At 37.5% G+C, this 22,770-nt stretch overlaps 5 protein-coding genes across 5 annotated transcripts; all 5 read left to right on the top strand.

Moving 5' to 3' along the window:
* The first annotated feature begins 3,619 nt into the window (after nucleotides 1–3,619).
* On the top strand, nucleotides 3,620–8,482 carry LOC140801408 (uncharacterized). The gene is made up of 4 exons (XM_073156513.1): nucleotides 3,620–5,115; nucleotides 5,219–5,376; nucleotides 5,934–6,157; nucleotides 6,786–8,482. The coding sequence occupies exons 1-4, from the start codon at nucleotides 3,891–3,893 to the stop codon at nucleotides 7,534–7,536; spliced, it is 2,358 nt and encodes a 785-aa protein (XP_073012614.1). The 5' UTR covers nucleotides 3,620–3,890; the 3' UTR covers nucleotides 7,537–8,482.
* Nucleotides 8,483–9,717: 1,235 nt separating this feature from the next.
* Nucleotides 9,718–11,228, top strand: LOC140800839 (endochitinase-like). The gene is made up of 3 exons (XM_073155730.1): nucleotides 9,718–10,287; nucleotides 10,427–10,580; nucleotides 10,661–11,228. The coding sequence occupies exons 1-3, from the start codon at nucleotides 9,861–9,863 to the stop codon at nucleotides 11,049–11,051; spliced, it is 972 nt and encodes a 323-aa protein (XP_073011831.1). The 5' UTR covers nucleotides 9,718–9,860; the 3' UTR covers nucleotides 11,052–11,228.
* Nucleotides 11,229–12,260: 1,032 nt separating this feature from the next.
* Nucleotides 12,261–13,673, top strand: LOC140801170 (endochitinase-like). Its single transcript, XM_073156173.1, has 3 exons — nucleotides 12,261–12,797; nucleotides 12,874–13,030; nucleotides 13,104–13,673. The coding sequence occupies exons 1-3, from the start codon at nucleotides 12,332–12,334 to the stop codon at nucleotides 13,492–13,494; spliced, it is 1,014 nt and encodes a 337-aa protein (XP_073012274.1). The 5' UTR covers nucleotides 12,261–12,331; the 3' UTR covers nucleotides 13,495–13,673.
* A 1,364-nt stretch (nucleotides 13,674–15,037) lies between these two features.
* On the top strand, nucleotides 15,038–16,173 carry LOC140801113 (endochitinase-like). Its single transcript, XM_073156118.1, has 3 exons — nucleotides 15,038–15,425; nucleotides 15,507–15,660; nucleotides 15,804–16,173. The coding sequence occupies exons 1-3, from the start codon at nucleotides 15,038–15,040 to the stop codon at nucleotides 16,171–16,173; spliced, it is 912 nt and encodes a 303-aa protein (XP_073012219.1).
* Nucleotides 16,174–20,225: 4,052 nt separating this feature from the next.
* LOC140800651 (endochitinase-like) lies at nucleotides 20,226–21,628 on the top strand. Its single transcript, XM_073155412.1, has 3 exons — nucleotides 20,226–20,736; nucleotides 20,916–21,069; nucleotides 21,148–21,628. Exons 1-3 carry the CDS (start codon nucleotides 20,307–20,309, stop codon nucleotides 21,536–21,538), a joined length of 975 nt encoding a protein of 324 aa, XP_073011513.1. The 5' UTR covers nucleotides 20,226–20,306; the 3' UTR covers nucleotides 21,539–21,628.
* The last annotated feature ends 1,142 nt before the right edge of the window (nucleotides 21,629–22,770 follow it).

Genomic DNA, 22,770 nt, shown 5'->3' with positions numbered 1-22,770 from the left:
AGGACCTCCATTTGAGCTCTTTTGTGGACACTGAGAAGTCCCACCAAATCCACAAGATTATATGGGAAAAGATACGCAACTGTGGAGAAAACTTTAGATGGGTCGTTTGAGAAAGAAAGAATTTGACAAATTAAAATAGAGAAATATATTTTTATATAGAAAATTATATCTTATGCTATGTGATTATGCCTTAGATTCACTTCACCACCCCCTATTTCATTTATGTCATATTTATATTGAAACTTTCATTTTTTTTTAAATTATTTTTAACTAATTTACTGTTAAACAGATAGATGCGTTTAATTTGAATATAATTGTCTGATCGCAGTAGGGTAAAATATAATTTTTCCTATTCTATAATACTATACGGTTAGTTTAGGGGGAAAAAAGAGGGGTCAGATTAAAAAAAAAAATTAAAGATAAAAATGTTAACCGCACAAAATAATAAAAATGTATGGTGTTATTTAAAATTTTCCCTATATTATTTAATTAATTATCCTAGGAGGGAGGGGCGTCTATTTGAGAATAATATGAGCATCGTCTTTGGGTACCCAAGTTGGTGAGAAAATTAATTATCATTCCAGTGCTTTTAAAATGCTTCGTACGGAATCCTCTATAGCTATTTCTAATTCCCTTCATATAAATATATATCGATAACTCCTAAGTTTGACTCCCAATAGTTAGTTACTGGAATCAGTGGAGTGGTTTCTTTTTAAAAAAAATGTGATTCTAATTAGTTTAATCTAATTATATTTAAAGTTAACAATCATCTATTTTCATATAAACCCCTTTGATCTCCTCAGCAGTGTCAGTGAGATTATTTCAGTGAACAGTTTTGGATGTTAGAGACAGTGCTGGTCCCTTAAATTCTAAGAATTTCCATTTGACTTAAGAGTCCATTATTGCAAAAGAGAAACCTTAGCTCATATATATATTATGTGCAAGAAAGGCCCTTCTATAACTAAGTTTTGGATGTTAGAAAATTGAAAACACCTCCATAAACGGTGTGCCAATTAAAACCAAGCCTTCCAAAATAGTGGACTTATTATGCAATTAAGCGACTATTTTGTCACATGCGAGTGAGCTGGACTTAAGGTTTTGGTGCCACTTGGTGGTAAACTGGTACTAATATTTATTGCCAAACAGCTGAGCTGATGCCAAAAGACAGCCCACGCTATTTTCCTATTTCCCCCCCGTCCTACCTGATTAACTTGTCTGAGGGACAAATGACTCTATGCCGAAATTTACAGATAACACCCTATAATTCTACTGATTTTGTAGGTTAGAGATGACTGATATTATGCCGCTCCGTCACAGGGTGTTAAAAACAAAAATTAGGGAAATTCTCAAGAAAGCTCCTATATTGTGGAGTTTTATGTTCTAATCCTATCTCGTCACTATTTATAAGGCCCCATTTACTTTGTTCCATCTTTGTTATTTTTGAAATAAATTTTTTCTTTCAGAAATAGATATTCTTTATGTTCACTTAAATGAGAGTATGCTAATTGATTTTGATTTGATATAAAGCAAAAATAAATAAAAAATATATGTTATATTTTTTATAAAAATTACTGTTAATAACTTTGATTTGATATAAAGTAGATCGATAGTAAAAATATTAAGAGTAAATTAGTTAATTGGGTTAGGGTGTTATATAAAATATAATTTTAATAAATAATATTTATATTATAGAATGAGATTATTATAAAGTTTAGAATAAGGGCGCGTATAAGAAAAAAATTATTTCTAAAGTGAATCGGGGCTAAAATAAAAACGGTGCAGAGGCTGTAAAAGTGAATCGGGGCTCATATTTAACAATTATATTATTTTGTATTAAAATTAAGTTTTCTTTTTAATTGTTCTGAAAAGATAAGCCTTTTTTTTCTGTTCAAAAAGATAAGAAAAAATGATAAATTAAATTTAGAATCATAAAAAGCTTATAATGCAGAGGCTTTTCTGAAAATTTCAGAAAAAAACTTTAGTTGCAGTCTGGTTATTTGCAAATATATATATATATATATATATATATATATATTGGATGCATATATTCTGTAAATGAATCATTTATTTTTTATATTGGATGCATATATTTTGTAATAAAATAATCATAATCTATATAAGAGGTTTGCACAAATACTTAATAACTAAAGACTTTTTTTTTAAAACAAATGCCCTATTTTACCCTTAAAAAAGTTGACAGAATATATATGGATATTGCTTGATTTATTTTTATTTTTATTTTTGCATAGATATCTCTTAAAGATTCAAAAACCTTATAAGTAACTACTACAATTTTATATATTTAACTGTAAAAGTAAAAAATATACAGTTCATATATATCTTTCATCTATTAAATTATATGATTGTCATTAACGGATATCAAAAAATAAATTGAAGGGTACTCATGCAAAAAGCTGAGTTTAAAAAGATAAAATCTCGTAAATATGAAACCAGCCAAAGACTCAATGTTAACCTTTTATTTTATTGGTCATTTTGCATGAATTCTCTTCTAAAATCTCTCCATCTCTCTCTCTTTTTCATGATGCTCTTCAATTAAAAGTTAAGTAAAGTTACAATTTTATTAATTAAATACATTCATCTCAGTCAAAAGATATCCTTGACTTGACTTTTGTCTGTGAAGTTTTTTAAAATGTCAATTTTTAATGATTTAAGAAGTTACCTAAATGGTAGCTAATAATAAAGTTTTGACTTTGAGAAATGTAGTCATCAAATAGAACCCTAATTTATTTGGGTTATATATATATATATATATATATTAGTGAATTTTTTTTAAAATATTTTAATTACCACTGGATTTTGCAAAACGGGTTAGTACGGTTAGTTTTAACGAAATATTCGTAGAATATTTTAAATAGATGGTTATTAAAGTTAACAGATGCCTATAAAGATTGAAATATATTTTTTTTCTTGATGTATGGAGTATGAAATTTTATTATTAACTTTTTTTATGAAAAAAATAAAACTCTCTTTTAATAATAGCAATTATATATTTTAAGAATGATTTAAATAATTATACATTAGCAAAATAATTTTATTTTAATCTAAGTTCAGAATTATCGTAATTAATAAGATTTAACTGATGGAATGATACAGAGAAAGTATGAAAAAAAATAGTAGAGAAGAGTTTCCCACCATAATAAATATTAAAATATCAGAAATATACTTTCCAATTTAAGTTTTTTTCTATTTTCCTTGTCTAAGATTATAAAACTCAAATCTTAATTATTACATCTATTCAAATATATGATTATGGAATAAAGAATATAATATATATTAAAAATATTGATAGAAAATTCATATCTACTCAAATAATTAAATAATTAATATTATAGAGATATTGCAGTAATTTATACTTTCTTCGTTAAGTTAAGTTTAGATGAAAAATAATAATTTCATATTATTCTAAATCTCAAGAGGCTAAAGAGAGGGATGTAATTTAATTTTTATCCTTATTTTTACAGCACAGTAAAATTCAGATTTGAACAGAAAATTTGGTGAAGTTCAAGGTGTTATTTGCAAATTTGTGGCGATTTCTACCACCTCTTTCCTCTCGCACTCCGATAAATCTCGAGTACTATCCCTCCCTCAGAACAAGAATAAAATAATCCGAGCATCCCACGTCGGTAGCAGGCATCAAAGTACGGATGTCTCTATCTTTCTCCCATCTCCAACCTTGTCTCCCTCCTCCCGAGAACGGAAAAAGATAATTCCATGTCTCGTGCTCCATAATTCCCCTCTACTTTTCCCCTTTCCTCTTCCTTCCGCCATTAGAGCGAGCTTGGAAGACGCCGCATTACCCTTCCAAGGCCGCATCTTCCCATCGAATCTGACCTCTAGCCTCTCCCCACTCTTCTTGGTCTCTGCCTCCGATGGGTTGCGGCGGCTCGAAGCTGGAGGAGTTGGAGGCGGTGGCCCATTGCCGCGAGAGGTCTCGCCTTCTCGCCGACGCCATAATGTACCGCTACGCCTTCGCCGACGCCCATGCTTCCTACGTGCGCTCTCTGAGATCGATGGGCTCTTCCCTCGACGCCTTCCTCCATGCCGTCCCTTCTCCTTCCTCTCCTCACCTTCCGCTTCCGGTCCATAGGAAAGGCGACCCGCTTCCTCCTCTCTCGCCTTCTCCTTCCTCGGAGCACTCCCACTCCCACATCCAGTTCCGCTCCTCCGATTTGGACTCCGACGACGACTACGGCGACAGGGGAGGCGGCGGCGATTCCCACTTCCATCTCCACTCCGAAGGGGAAGTCAATGTCAGCTATGCGCGCAACCAACCAACTGCTTCCTCTGTTTCCTACGAAGAGAAACCCAAAAGCCCCCAGCCCATCTACCATTATGAGTATGGCTACTCGAATCCGGCCCAAAGGTCGAACTTTTCCTCTGCATCCTATGAGGAGAAGCCCAAAAGCTCCGAACCTATCTACCAGCACGACTACGGCTACCCGTATCCGGCCCCAAGATCGAATTTTAACGACTACCCATATCCTTATTTGAGCTACGGTGGCAACAACGGCTACTACGGGCGCTCCTCGCCACAATCTGACATCCCTCCCCCCGCTGCTGAGGAGGCGCCGCCGCCGCCGCCTCCGTCGCCGCCTCGGACCTCCGCTTGGGACTTTCTTAACCCATTCGAGTCGTATGATAGCTATTACGCAGACTACACGCCAAGCCGGAGCTCGAAGGAGGTCAGGGAAGAGGAAGACATCCCTGATTTAGAGGAGGAACACGCGGCTGTCAAGAAAGTTTATAATGACGAAAAGTTCTCGCCTTCCACCTCGGTGGACGCTGTGAAAGAAGAGAGGATGAGTAATGCGGGGGAGGATATTAGTAGTGGTAGTAGTACTATTAGTACTAGTAGTAGCTTGGAGCATGATGTGCATTTGGTGGAGAAGGATGTGGTGGGTGATGAGGTGCATGGGAAGGCCGAGCAGCGCAATGTGGCTCCGGTCGCGGTGACTAAAACTTACCATGATGACTCGGAGGTGGTGCAGGAGATCAGTACCCAGTTTGCAAGGGCGTCAGAGGCGGCGGACCAGGTGTCGAAGATGCTTGAGGTTGGAAAGAAACCCTACTACCAGAAGAATTCTGCATATAAAGGTGAATTCCTTTTGTTGAATTGTTAAACTATATGCAGTTGAACTCTTTTGTTCATCTGTGTTTGTTGCAAAAAACTTGAAACTTTTGTTGGCCTCACGAACAGTGTCTGTGAGGATGATTTGTGGACTGCCTCCTGCCTCTAATTCTGTGGATGAGAACTTGTTGCAATTCGAAGAAGAGATGGCGATGGGATGTGGCAATCTTTCTTCGACATTGCAGAAACTGTATATGTGGGAAATGAAGCTCCTTGAGGAAGTCAAGGTGTGGCATATCTCCTCTCTTTCTTTTAAAGTTCAATGCATGATATTGCTGCCTATTGATTTATTAAGCCACGGTCAGAATCTTCTTTGAGAAGAGGCTTATGATGGTAAATTAATAGGTGAGTTGAGACTATTTGTTGACTTGGACCTCCTATTTATGATCGAGATCTATAAGATGGCACTTTCGGTTCTATCCATTCCCTCTTTTCTGTTGCTCGTTTATTGATTTTCACCATCTTCCATTAAATTCCAATTATCAATTTTGTCATATGTATGCAATGCTACGTCCACATGGTATTATGAACTTTTTGGACTGTGAAATTCTTTTTCTTGATCTTAAGATTCCTTTATTTTTTTCAATAATTTTTAAAAGTTCCCTAAGAATATCTTTTCTAATAGTGTCTTTCCATTCGTTTGGTTGACCACATTTTAAAATGATACTTGTTGCTTTTTTAATTTCTCCATAGTATCTGCTACCAGCTGCTCTTTTCCAGTTTTCAGTTGCTTGACCCTCTTGGGCTTTTGTCTAGTTTTAACTGTTTTTTTCACTCTACACAGGCTGAGGAGAAGATGCGGGTGCTCTATGATAGGAAACGTGCAGAACTGAAGCGCCTTGATGAGAGAGGTGCTGAGGCTTATAAGGTTGAAGCAGCTCAAACTTTCATCAGGAAGCTATCCACAAGGATAAAAATAGCAATCCAGGTTGTTAACACTATCTCTAACAAGATCAGTAAACTGAGAGATGAAGAGTTATGGCCGCAGATATGTGAGCTGGTCCAAGGGTACGCTCTTTCTTTATAGGTTTTATCTTTGGGTGCACATCATATCCTGGAAGAAAATTTTGTGTCAAGATGAGCAGACATGTATCCATGAAACCTACTAGCGGAGAGATTCTCTTAACTAAGGTCCTATGTCATTTTATCATCACATGATGCATTACAACATATCATTCCTTCAATTTTTTCTTTTCTTCACCTCCTTACGGCGTCGGCAAACGTCCAAAAATGTGGCATCTGTATGTTTGCTGGTGCCATGGTCTTTGTGTTAAAAAAAGAAAGTGGTCTAGTATTATGCTGCTTAACCAATCATTAGCACTGATATGAGAGAACAGGCTCCATTTTTCATTGTTAGATAATAAATTACTTGATATTTTGTCAAATCGCCCGATATATCTGGCTGGAGTTAGCTTGTTTCTTTAACACGACACCTGGATATTGCCAGAAATTTCATGTCAACTGCTGTTTTAATTTTAGAATACCAGTATCACAACTTACCTAGCATATCCTTGTGAATGATGGTCTTCACATAAATTACCTTTGCTTCTAATTAGTAAGTGTGCTGTGTCCGAATAGAAAATTGATGTGATTTTTTTATATTTGAGTACCTACATTGATGACAACAATCTTGCAGGTTAATGAGAATGTGGGGAAACATGTTAGAATGTCATCGAACTCAATGCCAAGCCATATTAGAAGCTAAGAACCTTGATTCTATTGTATCCGCCGTGAAGCTTAATGATGCTAATATGGAAATAACAAAACAGCTCGAGCTGGAGCTACTGGACTGGGTTACAAGTTTCTCTGCTTGGATAAATGCCCAGAGGAGCTATGTTAAAGCATTGAATGGTTGGCTTGTTAAAGGGCTTAATTATGTACAGGAAGTAACTGATGACGGGGTTCCTCCCTTTTCTCCAGGAAGATTAGGGGCGCCACCTGTTTTTGTTATCTGCAATTACTGGTCAGAGAGTATGGATAGGATTTCCGAGATGGAAGTGGTGAATAATATGCAGTCTTTTGCCACAATGGTTTTGCATCTGTGGGAGCAGCACAAGTTTGAGCAGCGGCAGAGGTTAATGGCAAATAGAGATATGGACAGGACACTTAAATTAATGGAGAGGGAGGAACAACTAATGCGCAAGGCATTGGAAGCACAAAACAAGAAACTTGTACTAAGCTCCAGTCAGAGTGGTGTCACATTATCTGCAGAGGTGGTAAATCAGGGGCCTACTGTTGAAATTAGCAGTTTACAATTAAGTTTGCGACAAATTTTTGGAGCCATGGAAAATTTTACTGCTGGTTTTGCTAAAACATATGAGGGACTCTACTTGCGATCTGAAGAAGAGAAGGAGAGGTTAGCAAGAAAAAATGCTAAAGTTCCATAGTTTCATTCAAGGCTTAATGTCACACATTAAGATTCACCAGCCACTCAGCCCATGGTTAAGAAACTCATACTTGTCATTTGAATGAGTAGCGACAAATGTCCGGAGATTATGGTTGTATGGGGAAGTTGCTGTTGGGCAGTGTGTCCTGTCCAGTTTGAGGAACTAGTTGTTGGATCATTCATTTGGATGTGAAAAAGGGATTCTTTCCTGATACTTTAGGAAAAGCTTTATTCAGATATTTTCGTTCATCAGGGCCCGTTACAGCTAATCCTCAGGGCCATCTGGTGTACAGTAGTGTACAATATTGCTACTCAACTTACCCCGCTGCATTTGTAATTGGATTACATCCTAGTGGAACAGATTGGCACCAAGAGTGTAACTCAGGCTCTCTTTGCTAATTTGGTGGAGAATTGCAGAGAAATTGAAGCATCAATTTCTGTGCCTATTGGTGTAAGAAGATGAAGGAACTGTGTAAAGCCAAGGAACAGTGCTTATATATAAATATATCAGCTGCCCTTAACGGCAAGTGACCAAATCAGCTCTGTAAGCGCCTGCAATTAATCAGCTACTCCTACACATTGAACTTGATCATAGTTATTGTTGTCTGGGCAACTAGATTGGATCAATACTGCAGGGATCAGCATTCTCAAAGTCTTTCACATCTGTTAGCATTGGGGATAATATCGCAGTCCCAAGACTCCGCGTTTCTGTATAGTGTTCTGGCGACCATGCAATCGAATATTTATCGTGTTTAATGAGTCATGAGTTATTATTAGTTGTCTAGAGTAGCGAATGCTTATTAATATGATTAGGATCTCTTTAAATGCTAATGTGAATCCTGGGAGGAGTTCGTTGAATCAATGCAAACCTTAAAAGAGTGAAGACAGCGAATGTTTTGTTGGTTTAGTGAGTGCAGGAAAGTAAAAATTCTGAGCCTCCTTTTGTAGCTTTTTTCTTCTTTTTTTTTCTTCAAAGTTTTCTTTTATTACGTGCTTTTTATCATTTCATTCGATTCATTTCTTTGGCTTTGTATATTGAAGTATTATGTAATTTTATTGAGCCGAGTATATGGATTGGTACATAGATGATCGGTTGGGTTATTAACTAATTTATTCGTGTTGGCTCTGTTGCCGATCGTGACAATGATGTCAAAGACTTCATTCGAAGAAACCACAAAGTCAAAGCCCCAGAGAGAAAAAAAAAACACACAATTGGATTTTGCTACACGATTTAAAAAAAAAGAAGTCTAAAGGAGATATACTTTCCGCTCAATTTATTCTCTTGCGTTATGCTACACGATATCCAACACTCCATTTTTTCTAACAAGACTATCCAACTCGCCTTCTAGAGATTGTCTGATTGGATTACTGCCATTCAAATAGAGTGGCTTATAGTGCTTTGAATTATTATTATAAATGCTTTGAGATTAATTTTCTCATTCCCTATGGTCCACAATCCACATCAAACCACATATATTATATACATATATTAACTATCATGATGCCATCTCATACATACTTTAATCTCTTCATAATCCTTATTCTTTTGTTCAACAACCAATTCTGACAAAGAAAAAGCATCATAACCGGAAGCTACGCCGAAGCAGTTCACAAAACTTAGTTTATCCTTCTATTAGTTCCTCTGTCGCTTTTAATTGGTACAAACGGAGACTCTTATCCTTTCTATAGTGTTAAATAGTACACTAGTAATAATGATAGAAAGACAGCAAAGAGAGCCACGTCTAGAAAGAAGAAGAAAAGTCTTGTAATTGGAATCACCCAACTAATATCTTATAACTGTACTTATCCTTGCACTTGACTCAGTGGGCAGTACTTAATGACCCTAAGATTCGAAAAATGAGAAATCAAGTCGGGTATTGGATTTGGATCCGATTACTGCATCCGATAAGATTGGTACAGAGTAATCATCTAGTTATGCTCGGGTTGATAAGCGCTTTTCTCTTGGAATTTAACAAATAACGACCCATCTTGTCATGATATTATACTTGCTGTATTTTCCGCTATTTACAACCCCTCTCGGCTCTAGTCCATTTTCGACTATCTTCTCAAAGCCCGAGTACTAATTAGACGGTCAAAGAGTCGTTTCCGAAATTATCTACATGACTAGGGTGTTATTTGCAAATATGTGTTTATTTAATTTCCGGAAGAAGAGTCAAGGCTCATATTTTGGAAGGCAAGACTTCGCGACCAGTTCCAAGCTCTTGTCTATATAAGCACGCGTTAATTCTTCCTCCAAGCTCACAGCTACAATCTCTTCTTAGACTCCTAAATTAGAAGAAGAATCTATAGATATATGCTACAAAAATGAAGGCGTGGATCTTGGCGATCTTATGCTTGTCCTTATCGTTGGTGGGCACCTTAGCCGAGCAATGTGGAAGGCAAGCTGGAGGTGCCTTGTGTCCTAATGGGCTATGTTGCAGCCAATTCGGTTTCTGCGGAAACACGGATCCTTACTGCGGCAAAGGTTGCCAGAGCCAGTGCGGCGGCAGCGGCCCGACACCAACGCCGCCGACCCCGGGTGGCGACGTCGCGTCGCTAATTAGCCAGGCATTGTTCGACCAAATGCTCAAGCATCGCAACGACGGTGCTTGCCCTGCGCGCGGGTTTTACACTTACAACGCCTTCATCGCCGCCGCCAATTCTTTCGGCGGCTTTGCGACGACCGGCGATACGACTACTAGGAAGAGGGAGATCGCTGCTTTCTTAGCACAGACGTCTCATGAGACCACTGGTGAGTTTGTCGTTAGTAGCCATAGAATTAGTCTAACATGGCCTGGTAGTTTAGCTAAGGATAAGTGGATTTGAGATGTTTGTAACTATGCTCCAGTCAGGGTCTTTGAGTCCTAATTAATTCATATTTATATTTGTAGGTGGATGGGCAACTGCACCGGATGGCCCTTATGCTTGGGGCTACTGTTTCCTCCAAGAGCAAGGTGCTACTTCTGACTACTGCGTTCAAAGCACCCAATGGCCTTGTGCTCCAGGAAAGAAGTATTATGGCCGAGGACCTATTCAAATCTCCTAGTAAGTACCACATAATCACCTAACTAGTAACCAAATACTTATGTCCTAATCAAGTCTAATTTGGGACAAAATTATTTCAGCAACTACAACTATGGGCCGGCTGGGAAAGCTATTGGATCAGACCTACTCAGTAACCCAGATTTGGTTGCCACGAACCCAACTATCTCATTTAAGACTGCACTCTGGTTCTGGATGACACCACAATCCCCTAAGCCCTCATGCCATGCCGTGATCACAAACCAATGGACGCCGTCGGCCGCCGATGTATCAGCCAACCGGCTTCCGGGCTACGGCGTGATCATCAATATCATCAATGGAGGACTTGAGTGTGGGCATGGACAAGATGATAGGGTTAAAGATCGGATTGGGTTCTACAAGAGGTACTGTGACATTCTGGGCGTTAGCTATGGAAATAACTTGGACTGCGGCAATCAGAGGTCTTTTGGCACTTTCGTAGATGTCATGAAATAAAGACCTTATACTACATGCTACGAAAGTTGTATTAAATAAAGTATCTCTTATATTCTACATGAATTGATGAGATAGTGATGTTGAATAACATATCTCTTGCTCTCAAAATAAAAAGAAAAAGGAAAAGGAAAAGGAAAAGGAAAAGGAAAAGGAAAAGGAAATTATCTTTGCTTGCCACTTCCATTTTGTACAATGTCAGTCACAAGTCTGGCCTTTGGCTCTCCATCTAATAAGCCCTTTAAATGTAGGTCTGGACGGCTACCTAAGAACGTCACAAGGCTTTTATATATTCTTTTATTATTTTAGGGGAAAAAAACTTAATTAATCAGCTGGCTAGGTTGAGATCCGAGTCCAATAACTAAAACTGAAAAAGAAAAGGGAAACACCCTCCAAATACACCAAATCCATAATTCCTAAAATTAAAAATATAATTTTCACCACTGGGTGTTTAAAGTATTTTTTAAAATTATTATTTGTCTAGTTCCTTACGCCTTTATTATTTTTTATACCATGGCATGTGGGTATTTATTATTCGAAACCCACATTTTAATTTCAATATTTATAAAACATTTCATGTTAATTTTCTTAATGGATAGCTATCACATAGATGAGTTAAATTAGTTATAGACACAAAATGTTCTTAATACTTTTCACTAAGTTTTAAGTTGAATAAAAGTAAAAAAAAAAAAATCAGATTTTACTGGCTAATGAAGAGGTAAAAATATCCTCTACTCTGTTATTAAATTAAAATTAAATTTAAATTTAACTTGAGACAACAAAAAAGCAAATGACAGAGCAGAACAATATATAATATACTATATAATGTTGTTTTAACAAATAAAAGCGAACTATTGGGTGTTTATTATAAATTCCCTTATATGAAAGACATTTGACAAGGAAACGTAACCCACTTTTTTTTTTTTAATCTCTACTTTGGCTATGCTTCAAATAATATACAATGACATCTCTGCAAGTAATATTGAGATACGTGGCAGTGTGGTTATAATCGTTGTAAACGTGCTCTGCAACACTTAGACAACCATGTCAACAAATATAGGACCACACTGGGTTGGTGCTACCAACTCAGAGTTATCCACATCTCTTCCCCTCGTGCTAATTATATAATTGTACGGGGTTAATTGTAAAAAAAAAATCCTTTTTCACCAATTTACAAAGCCGACCCCAGAGCTCTCTCTCTCTCTCTCTATAAGAACCCATTAGTTCTTCCTCATAACTCACTACAGCTACAATATCTTCTTAAGAACATATATGCTATAAGAATGAAGGCGTGGATCTTGGCCGTCGTATGCTTGTGCTTGTCGCTGGTGGGCACTTTAGCCGTGCAATGTGGATGGCAAGCAGGGGGTGCCTTGTGTCATAATGGGCTATGTTGCAGCCAATACGGCTATTGTGGAACCACTCCCCCCTACTGCGGCCCAGGTTGCCAGAGCCAGTGCGGCGGAAGCCCGCCTCCGCCTCCGCCTCCGCCTCCTCCTCCAACGCCACCGACTCCGCTGCCGCCTCCGGCGCCGGGCGGTGGCGTCGCCTCGCTAATTAGCGAGGCACTGTTCGAAGAGTTCCTTAAGCACCGCAACAACGCTGCTTGCCCTGCGCGCGGGTTTTACACGTACGAGGCCTTCGTCGCGGCCGCTAATTCTGTTAGCGGCTTTGCGACGACTGGTGATACGGAAACTAGGAAGAGGGAGATCGCCGCTTTCTTGGGGCAAACATCTCACGAGACCACTGGTGAGTTTGTAGTTAGTTGGCCAAGTAGTTTAGCTAAGGATAAGTGCCTTTGAAGTGTTTGTAACTATATTTGTAGGTGGATGGCCAACTGCACCGGATGGGCCTCATGCTTGGGGCTACTGTTTCGTCCGAGAGGTAGGTGGTGATGCACTTAACTACTGCGTTCCGAGCAACCAATGGCCTTGTGCTCCAGGCCAGAAATATTTTGGCCGAGGACCTATTCAAATCTCCTAGTAAGTTCCTGATTAAAAAAATGGTAACTTTTACGTGTTAATCAAGTCTAATATATAAAACTATCTCAATCAGCAACTACAACTATGGGCCTGCTGGGGAAGCAATCGGGTATGACCTACTGGGTAACCCAGACTTGGTTGCCACGGACCCATTCATCTCATTCAGGTCGGCACTCTGGTTCTGGATGACACCACAATACGATAAGCCCTCATGCCATGCCGTCATCACCGGGCAGTGGACGCCGTCGGCCGTCGACATAGCGGCCGGACGGTTTCCGGGCTACGGTGTGATCACCAACATCATCAATGGAGGACTTGAGTGTGGCCATGGGACAGATGCTAGGGTTATTAACCGGATTGGGTTCTACAAGAGGTACTGCGACATTCTGGGTATTAGCTACGGGGATAACTTGGACTGCTTCAATCAGAGGTCTTTTGGCATTCTAGTAGATGTCATGAAATAAAGGCCTTGGGGCTACCTAAGTTGTACTAAATAAAACTATCGCTCCTTCAATTCTTCATGCATGAATTGATGAGAGTGTGTGATGTTAATCAAGTATCTCTCTCTCCCTCTCTATTGATGTTGTAGTATAAAATCCCAATTTCGCCACTGAGCTATATTCAGATAAGACGTTATTCCCCATATGAGATCATTACTTCAGCGTGCTACTACCATCTATTTTCACGTTTAAATGCTCAAAGAAGTAAGAACAACGAAAAATAATTCATGTTTGTTTGCACTTAATAAGGTGGGTCATATTAGGACATATGTCGAGAATAGAGGGAGGGAGAGTAAATCGGCGTTTTTTCTTCTTCTCTTTTCTCCATGAGATGGGTCCCACTGGGATATGTGTCCAGAAATAGAGGAAAGATAAGTTTGCATTTAATTCCGTGGATCCTATTGGAAAACATAAATACAATTAAACCCCATCCATCCACGCCTCCACGGTCTTAAATTCAAATCTTCTTATCTAATTATTTATAAATTATAAACAGTACATAATTAATATATATATATATATATACATAGATTAAAAATCTAACGTGTCATTTATTTTGACAGCCTGAATAGATGATAAGGATGACGGTGGGCATAAAAGATTAAAATCCCAGCTTGTATCTTTCATTGGACAACTACAAGGAGCCTAACTCATTTGACACGTTTTAGTTATTCTCTCTTCTTCGTTGCTGTGAAATTAGTTAACCTCATTTAAAGCTATATATATTCTCGTACCTGGAGATCCAATTATTGCATCAAATTCTATTTTGTCCTACGTTGACAAAATTGACAAAAATCATCCTGTGAAATTGACTTTTGATATTTATGTATACTAAAATTAATATTTTCATGTATACTTTCTCAAAACATATATATATATATATATATATATATATATATATATATATATATTTGTGTAGATACCTTTCTGGTTAAATTTTAAGCTAACTCTGAATAATCTAACAGGAAAAGAAGAAAAATATTTTAAATATAAGAAATACTTACAAACTAGAATAAAGATATTTTTTTTAATCTTTCTACATTTAAGTTATTTTTATTTTTTAATGATTAATTAACTTCAAGTGGTATTTATGCAAAAATAAGAATTTTAAATGGTTGAAACATACAAATTTTTTTTTAGAGTATAAACGTAGATATCAATTTTACAGTGCATACAAGCCAAATAAAAGATTTTTAAAGGGTATATATATGAAAAAAAAAATGAAAATTTATATTTAGGTTTAATTTATATCTAGACATCCTTTTGCTTGTATAGTGGCATGTCATCCTGTGAAAATATCAAGAACATGGCATGCCACCCACTATTCAACTTGCGTTGTGACTTTGGGTCTACGAAATTTCAACTCTGGAGACGTGAGTGCAAGACACGAACTTATAAGATATATATACCACTCCCAATCTGTTTGTCTATGTCTCTATGGTATCTCCTTCTCTCAAACTCCTGCATTAAAATGATCAAGGATTCAATCACAATGAATGTCAGGATCATGGCCATCACAACCTTTGCCTCGTTGTTCCTGGCCACCACCCTCGCCCAGCAATGCGGAACTCAAGCAAAGGGTGCCAAATGCCCCAACGGGCTATGTTGCAGCCGATACGGCTACTGCGGAACCACCTCAGCCTACTGCGGCGCCGGTTGCCAGAGCCAATGCGGCGGCGGTAGCGGTGGAGTCGCCGCGCTTGTCAGCCAGGCGGCGTTCGACAAAATGCTTAAGCATCGCAACGACGCTGCTTGCCCTGCGCACGGGTTTTACACCTACAGTGCCTTCGTCGCCGCCGCCAATTCTTTCAGCGGCTTTGCGACGACCGGCGATACGGCTACTAGGAAGAGGGAGGTCGCCGCTTTCTTGGCACAGACGTCTCATGAGACCACTGGTGAGTTTGTAGTTAGTAGTCGTAGAATTAGTTTATAATAAGTTGTCATAGAATTAATCTAAGATTTAGAACTAATTGTAGGTGGGTGGGCAACTGCACCAGATGGCCCATATGCATGGGGCTACTGTTTTCTTAAAGAGAAGGGTGCTACGTCGAACTATTGTGTTAAGAGCACGCAATGGCCGTGTGCTCCGGGCAAGAAGTACTACGGCCGAGGGCCTATTCAGATCTCCTAGTAAGTGTTTGATAATGAGTTAGTTACCCTAAAAGCTAGCTATAAACTATTAGTAATTGGTGACTTGTCTTTTGACACGCTCCTTGTAAGGAAATTTTAGCTAATTAATTAAGCTTGACATCTGTTTGATTGTATTATTTCAGCAACTACAACTATGGGCCGGCTGGGAAAGCTATTGGGTCTAACCTACTGAGTAACCCAGACTTGGTTGCCACGGACCCAATCATCTCATTCAAGACTGCACTCTGGTTCTGGATGACTCCACAATCCCCTAAGCCCTCATCTCATGCTGTGATCACCGGGCAGTGGACGCCGTCGGCTACCGACCGATTGGCCGGGCGGCTTCAGGGCTACGGCGTGATCACCAACATTATCAATGGAGGAGTTGAGTGTGGGCATGGGCAAGATGATAGGGTTAAAGATCGGATTGGGTTCTACAAGAGGTACTGTGACATTCTGGGTGTTAGCTATGGAACAAACTTAGACTGCTACAATCAGAAGCCTTTTGGCTAATTCTATGGCGTCTGTGAAATAAGGTTGTTTGGAATAAATATGCTTATTTTGATATTTATGCAATAGCGTGCAGTGTGATGAACAGGTTTTACACAATAATATTGTGCATGAAATATGAGTGAAAATTTTCTAATTAAATTCTCTCTCTTTTTATTTATGAAAAGAAGCAATTAATTACTTACAAGATCCGAACTAATTCAGCACCGAATTGATCAAAGAGAATGAAGCCTCTAAGAGGTTGGGGCATATCCCAAAGCCAATATTCTCTACAAAGACGGCCTAACTTAGCTGCCATGTTGCCTTGTCTATAAGTACATACAATGTTAACATTTACAAATAATGTAAAATATTGATGCATTCCTATACAGTAGTTCCCTCGCTATCATGTATGAGCTCCACTGGCTGTAAGCAGTCGAGCTCATCCAAAATCACCTTCTTTGCACCCCACTTTTGAGTTGCACAAAGGCCTGCTGCAGTTGCCATAGCTTTTCCCCGGAGAGGTCTACAACCTTGCTTACAGGTTCCCACTTGCACATAGAGACTCTTTGTCAGAATCCCTCAAAGACAAATCCCAATCCACCTAGTTGAACCAAGGGATCAAAAGATTCGTCCATATTAACTCCAGCTACGTGGAGAGGGCTTCTAGCTAAGAAAACTGAGCTTGCAAAGAGTTAGAGAAGGTCCAGAGCGGTCAGTCGGACAGAACACACGAGCCAACCCCAGCACTTTATCAGCAAGGAACCTGGGTGGCACTTAGCACTTCCTAAAGCAATATAACTCTTATAAAGCCGGTAATTACTCCTCCTACTACTAAACAGGTGGTACGAATCGTTTAGAGGAGCAATTTGATGACATTAATTGATGACGGACATCTTTTAAAATTTAAACTAAACGACTTAGTATATTAGTTAAAACTTAGTAGAGTCTAAATACTTTTTTATTTAGCTCCAATCCCATACTTAGCCTTCGACTCTTAAATGATAAAAAATACAACTTGAAAATCTGATAAAAAAGGTGTGATTAAAAGCGGCGGCAAAATCTAACCATATTCTCTCTTTGAAAATATGTATATATAAAATGAAAGCGTGAATTTCTGAACAGATTTTGCGGTAGGACTTAAAAAAAAATTAATACCTTTTAGCCATCGGCTTTGCCTCGTGATCATGGAAAACATATTCGAAGATGGGGAGATGATGACAGTGGTAGTATTTTGAAGTTGTGAAATGGGAAAAATGCGAATTATTCTAAAAAGTTCAGTTGAAAAACAATACCAATTTTATATTATAACAGTCTCTCATGTCGACTAGATTCAAGATAATTAATAGACCCTAGATTTGGATTTTAAATTAAACGGTGCAAATAGGCTTGATGAGACTCAAACTCACCCAAAAAGAAAAAGAAACTCACCAAACTCCATGTTAGTTTACCAAATTAAAAAAAAAAGCACTAATTAACATGAATTAGTCATAATAGCACGGCTTATAATTAAGAAAATTTCTAGTTAATTATAAGATAAATAAGCTTTCCACTTCCATTTCTTCTCTTGCATTATACTACACGATATCAATCCAACACGCCACTATTCATCTAATGATAGAAAATGCCATCAAATTAAGACTCACTTTTATTATTATAAATGCTCGTGTCATCTCACACATCTCTTAATCTTTTCTTAATCCTTTTTTTATTTCGTTCAACAACTATTTATGTGACGAAGAACATCGTAACCGGAAGATACTTCGAAGCAAGCGGTTCACAAAAATTAGTATACTTGTAATTATAATAGATAGATAACAGTGAGCCATGTTTAAAAAATTAAAAATAAAATTCTTGCAATTGGCTCTACTTATTAAAATATTGACTCTAAAATGCAAAATTGACAACAAAAATTTAAGCTGATAAAAATCGATGAACTTAATCGCTTATAATATAACACTTCCCTTCACGTTTAGTTCGAAATAGCCCTTGTGGGATGATTAAAAAACAAAAACAAATAACTAGTGAATATTAATCGGTCATTATAGCAGGGCTTATAGTCAAAGACTTCATTCAATTAGAAATCCTAAAGACCAAAGCCCCAAGAAAGAAAAAAAAAAGTTCTTTGGACCAAAACTACTATCACCAGCTATTTATAAAGGAACTAATCTTTCCTATCTTACACCGCCACACGCCATTTTTGACAGGACTCTCCAAGACGCCATTGTTGTTCAATTAGAGTAGCTTGGTTGCTTTGAATTCTTATTATAAATGCTTGAGCTAACTTTATATTTCTCTATTGTCCACAATCCATATCAATCTGTAGTCCATAACGGGCATCAAATCTAATAGATTATAGATATAACCAACTAACTTCAGTAAAATTGTAAGCACCTTCCCAAAAATTTCTATAACTAAAGGGGTCGCTAGGTTGACTCCATTCTCAAGTAATTATTAAGAAATTTTGTTTTTTTAATAATTTAATTATTTTAGTAATTCAATGGTGTAATAACTTGAAGTGATGTTTTGGTAGCTCGGTGATGCAAAAGTTTAGTATGTTGGTAAAATTTGCTAGAATCGATTTATAGTTTGATGGTGCAATGCCTCTGTATTTAAAAAGAATCGATATTTTGTCTAATTTATATTTAACTTTCGGACTCTTATATGATAAAAAAAAACTAGCAAATATATAAATTAAGGATAGATTATAAAATTGTCTCTTATGATTTTGTCTAAAATTAAACTTCCATTTGTATTATTTTAGTATATTATGATTTAAAATAATATAAAATTATTAATTTTTGCATTCAAACTTCCTCTCTGTTGTTGGTGTTAATTTGTACAAAGGAAGACTCTTACCATTTTTATACTAAGAAATAGTACACTTGTAATTATAATTAGATAGATAACAGTGAGCCATTGTTGTTTTAATGATTAAATAGAGCCATTCAAATAGAGTAGCTTAGTTGAATTATTATTATTATTATTATTATTATTATTATTATTATTATTATAAATGCTTGAGCTAATTTTCTTTTTCTCTATAGTTCATAATCCACATCAAAGCAAGCAGGCATATAAATTAAGGGTAAATTATAAAATACCCCTATGATTTTGTCTAAAATCAAACTACTCATATACTTCTACTTATATTATTTTCTCCTTTCCTTTTATGATTTAGAATAATATAAAACTGTTAATTTTTTTGATAAAAATGTATAAAAAAAATAAAAAAATTATTAGAGACATTCAAACAATGAAATTATTAATATTATCGAGGTATTATGATAATTTGTACTTTCTATGTTAAGTTTGAATAGAAAAGATAAGGGTTTTATATTAATCTAAACCACATGAGTAGTTTGATGAGGGTTAATTAGAAAGTTACCCATAAATTAACTAACATGATGTCATCTCAAACGTGACCTAATATCTTCTTAATCCTTTTTGTTCAACAACTACTTATGTGACAAAGAACACCATAACCTTCTCTTAGTTCCTCTGTCGCTGTTAATTGCTACAAACGAAGACTATTATCCTTTCTATAGTGATATATTATAGTACACGTCATCTTGACAACCTCAATTATTCCATTTTTTTTTATTTTTCTGCTATTTATTACAGTTCATATTGTCAATTTTTGTCTGATATGAGTTAATTTTTTCTACTCATTTTGATATTCAAATTGGTATTTGCTATCAGAAATATGAATACGAATAGAAATGAGTTAAAAGTAATATCCAAATCAATATCAGTTTTGACATATAAATTAACCAAGGATATAAAAGACTAATTTTGTACTTTAAACTGAATCACTAATCTAGCTACTTTTCTTATAGATTTCAGTTATACCAAATATTCTCATAGATACAGAAAGATATTATTTGTAGCATTCTGAGAAATATTCCCAGACCCAGTCGATTACTAAATAGACGGTGATAGATAGAGTCGTTTCCGAAAATATCTAAATTTTAGGGTGTTATTTGCAAATATCTGTTTCTTTAATTTACATATTTTGAGAGGTAACTAAGATTTGCGACCAGTTCCACGCTCTTGCCTATATAAGCACGCGTTACTTCTTCCTCCAAGCTCACAACCCCAATCTCTTTCTTAGACTCCTAAATTAGACGAAGAGTCTCTAGATATATGCTACAAAAATGAAGGCGTGGATCTTGGCAATCTTATGCTTGTGCTCGTCACTGGTGGGCACTTTAGCCGAGCAATGTGGAAGGCAAGCTGGAGGTGCCTTGTGTCCTAATGGGCTATGTTGCAGCCAATTCGGCTTCTGCGGAGACACGGATCCTTACTGCGGCCCAGGTTGCCAGAGCCAGTGCAGCGGCGGCGTCCCGACACCAACGCCGCCGACGCCGGGCGGCGGCGGCGTCGCGTCGCTAATTAGCCAGGCATTGTTCGACCAAATGCTCAAGCATCGCAACGACGCTGGTTCCCCTGCGCGCGGGTTTTACACTTACAACGCCTTCGTCGCCGCCGCCAACTCTTTCGGCGGCTTTGCGACGACCGGCGATACGACTACTAGGAAGAGGGAGATCGCTGCGTTCTTAGCACAGACGTCTCATGAGACCACTGGTGAGTTTGTAGTTAGTAGCTATAGAATTAGTCTAAGTTGGCCTAGTAGTTGAGCTTAATGAGGTAAGTGCCTTTGAGATGTTTGTAACTATGCTTCGCTGAGACCACTGGTGAGTTTTTATTTAGTAGTCATAGAATTAGTTCAAGTTGGTGTAATTAATTCACACTTATACTTGTAGGGGGGTGGCCAGCTGCACCGGATGGCCCTTATGCTTGGGGCTACTGGCATCTCGAAGAGCAAGCTGATAGAGGAGCACACTGCGCTCCGAGCGCTCAATGGCCTTGTGCTCCAGGCAAGAAATATTATGGCCGGGGACCTATTCAAATCTCCTAGTAAGTACCTCATAATCCCCTAATTAGTACCCAATTTTATGTCCTAATCAAGTCTAATTTGGCACAAAATTATTTCAGCAACTACAACTATGGGCCGGCTGGGAAAGCTATTGGATCGAACCTACTCAGTAACCCAGATTTGGTTGCCACGGACCCAACCATCTCGTTCAAGACTGCACTCTGGTTCTGGATGACACCTCAATCCCCTAAACCCTCGTGCCATGCCGTGATCACCGGGCAGTGGACGCCGTCAGCCGCCGATGCAGCGGCCAAACGACTTCCGGGCTTCGGCGTGATCACCAATATCATCAACGGAGGAGTTGAGTGTGGGCGTGGAGAAGATAATAGGGTTAGAGATCGGATTGGGTTCTACAAGAGGTACTGCGACATTCTGGGCGTTGGCTATGGAAATAACTTGGACTGCTTCAATCAGAGGTCTTTTGCCTCTTTCGTAGATGTCATGAAATAAAGGCGTTATTGCTACGCTACGTAAGTTGTATTAAATAAAATATTTCTTATATTCTTCATGATTTGATGAGATAGTGTGATGTTGTACAAAGTTTATCTTTTCTATCGATGTTGTATAATGTTTTCTTCTCTAGGCTTGGTTCGAATCCATTTAAGCCCGTTAAATGCAGCTCAAGCTCACTATGACCTGGGCCAAGTTACTGTTAAATGGCTATTTCTCCACTGAGGTATAGACATAAAATAATTGCTCGAAATGAACAGATTAGAGTAATTGGGTGATATATAAAATCATGAGAGGTAGGGTTGTGATTTATGAAATTTCCCAATAATGTGAAAATTATATTATGTGGTTTTTTAGGCCCCGGACTTTCATTTGGGCACTTAACTAGGGGGTGTAATGTAATCAAAAGCTACACTGAAGTTGGACTTGAAATTAACTTAGAGCCTAAGTTAAATGATCAAACTAATATTAAGATTAAAAATAATATTAACTAATCAAATTTGGAACTTAGCCTTAAAATAAATAAAGACAAGGTTTTATAGAAGAGCACATGAAGTACCCCTCGGTGGTGCTTTGAAATAACAAAAACCCTAGATTTCGTCAGGTCTCGAGCGAAACTTCTACAAAAAAAATTAGCCCTAAAACACTGCAGATTAATAAATAGGCCTTAAATCGAGACAAGATAATTACACTTTGATAAACTGTGGGCCATTTTCACATAGATTTTTTTTAAAATTTTATTTACTAAAATAAATTATACTCCAAACTAAATACTAAAAGAAATCTAAAAGGCCCTATAATTTAGGTTAATGAACCTGCTCACATCAAAGGATTCAAAGCGAGCTGTCATCTCATACTTAAAATTTTACTCCGTTTCTTTCTCCAATTATTCCCTAATATGTGACAGAGAAATCAACTGCAAGATGTTCTCACGAATCACGAAGCAGTTCATTCCTAATCCCCTTTGGGTATTGTTACCTTGTCTCTGTAAATTGGTACAAAGGGAGACTATTTTATTATTTTGTAGTATGAAATAATACTCTGGTTCTTGGAGATTGGAACAAGATTAAATAAATAAATAAAAAGACGTGTCCTATTAATTGAGATCATGCCATTAATACTTTCAACTTGTCGTAGTAATTAATTGGAAATTGGAACAAGATTAAAAATTATTACCTGTTCGAATAAAATAATTTTACTCTTTTATACTACCAGGTCATTCTAAATTTTCT

The sequence above is a fragment of the Typha latifolia genome, chromosome 14 (assembly GCF_019914945.1).
Source record: "Typha latifolia isolate L0001 chromosome 14, TyphaL0001v2, whole genome shotgun sequence".
Classification (NCBI taxonomy): Eukaryota; Viridiplantae; Streptophyta; class Magnoliopsida; order Poales; family Typhaceae; genus Typha; species Typha latifolia.
The sequence above is the reverse complement of the archived record's forward strand: the minus strand, read 5'-3'. Positions and strand labels throughout refer to the sequence as shown.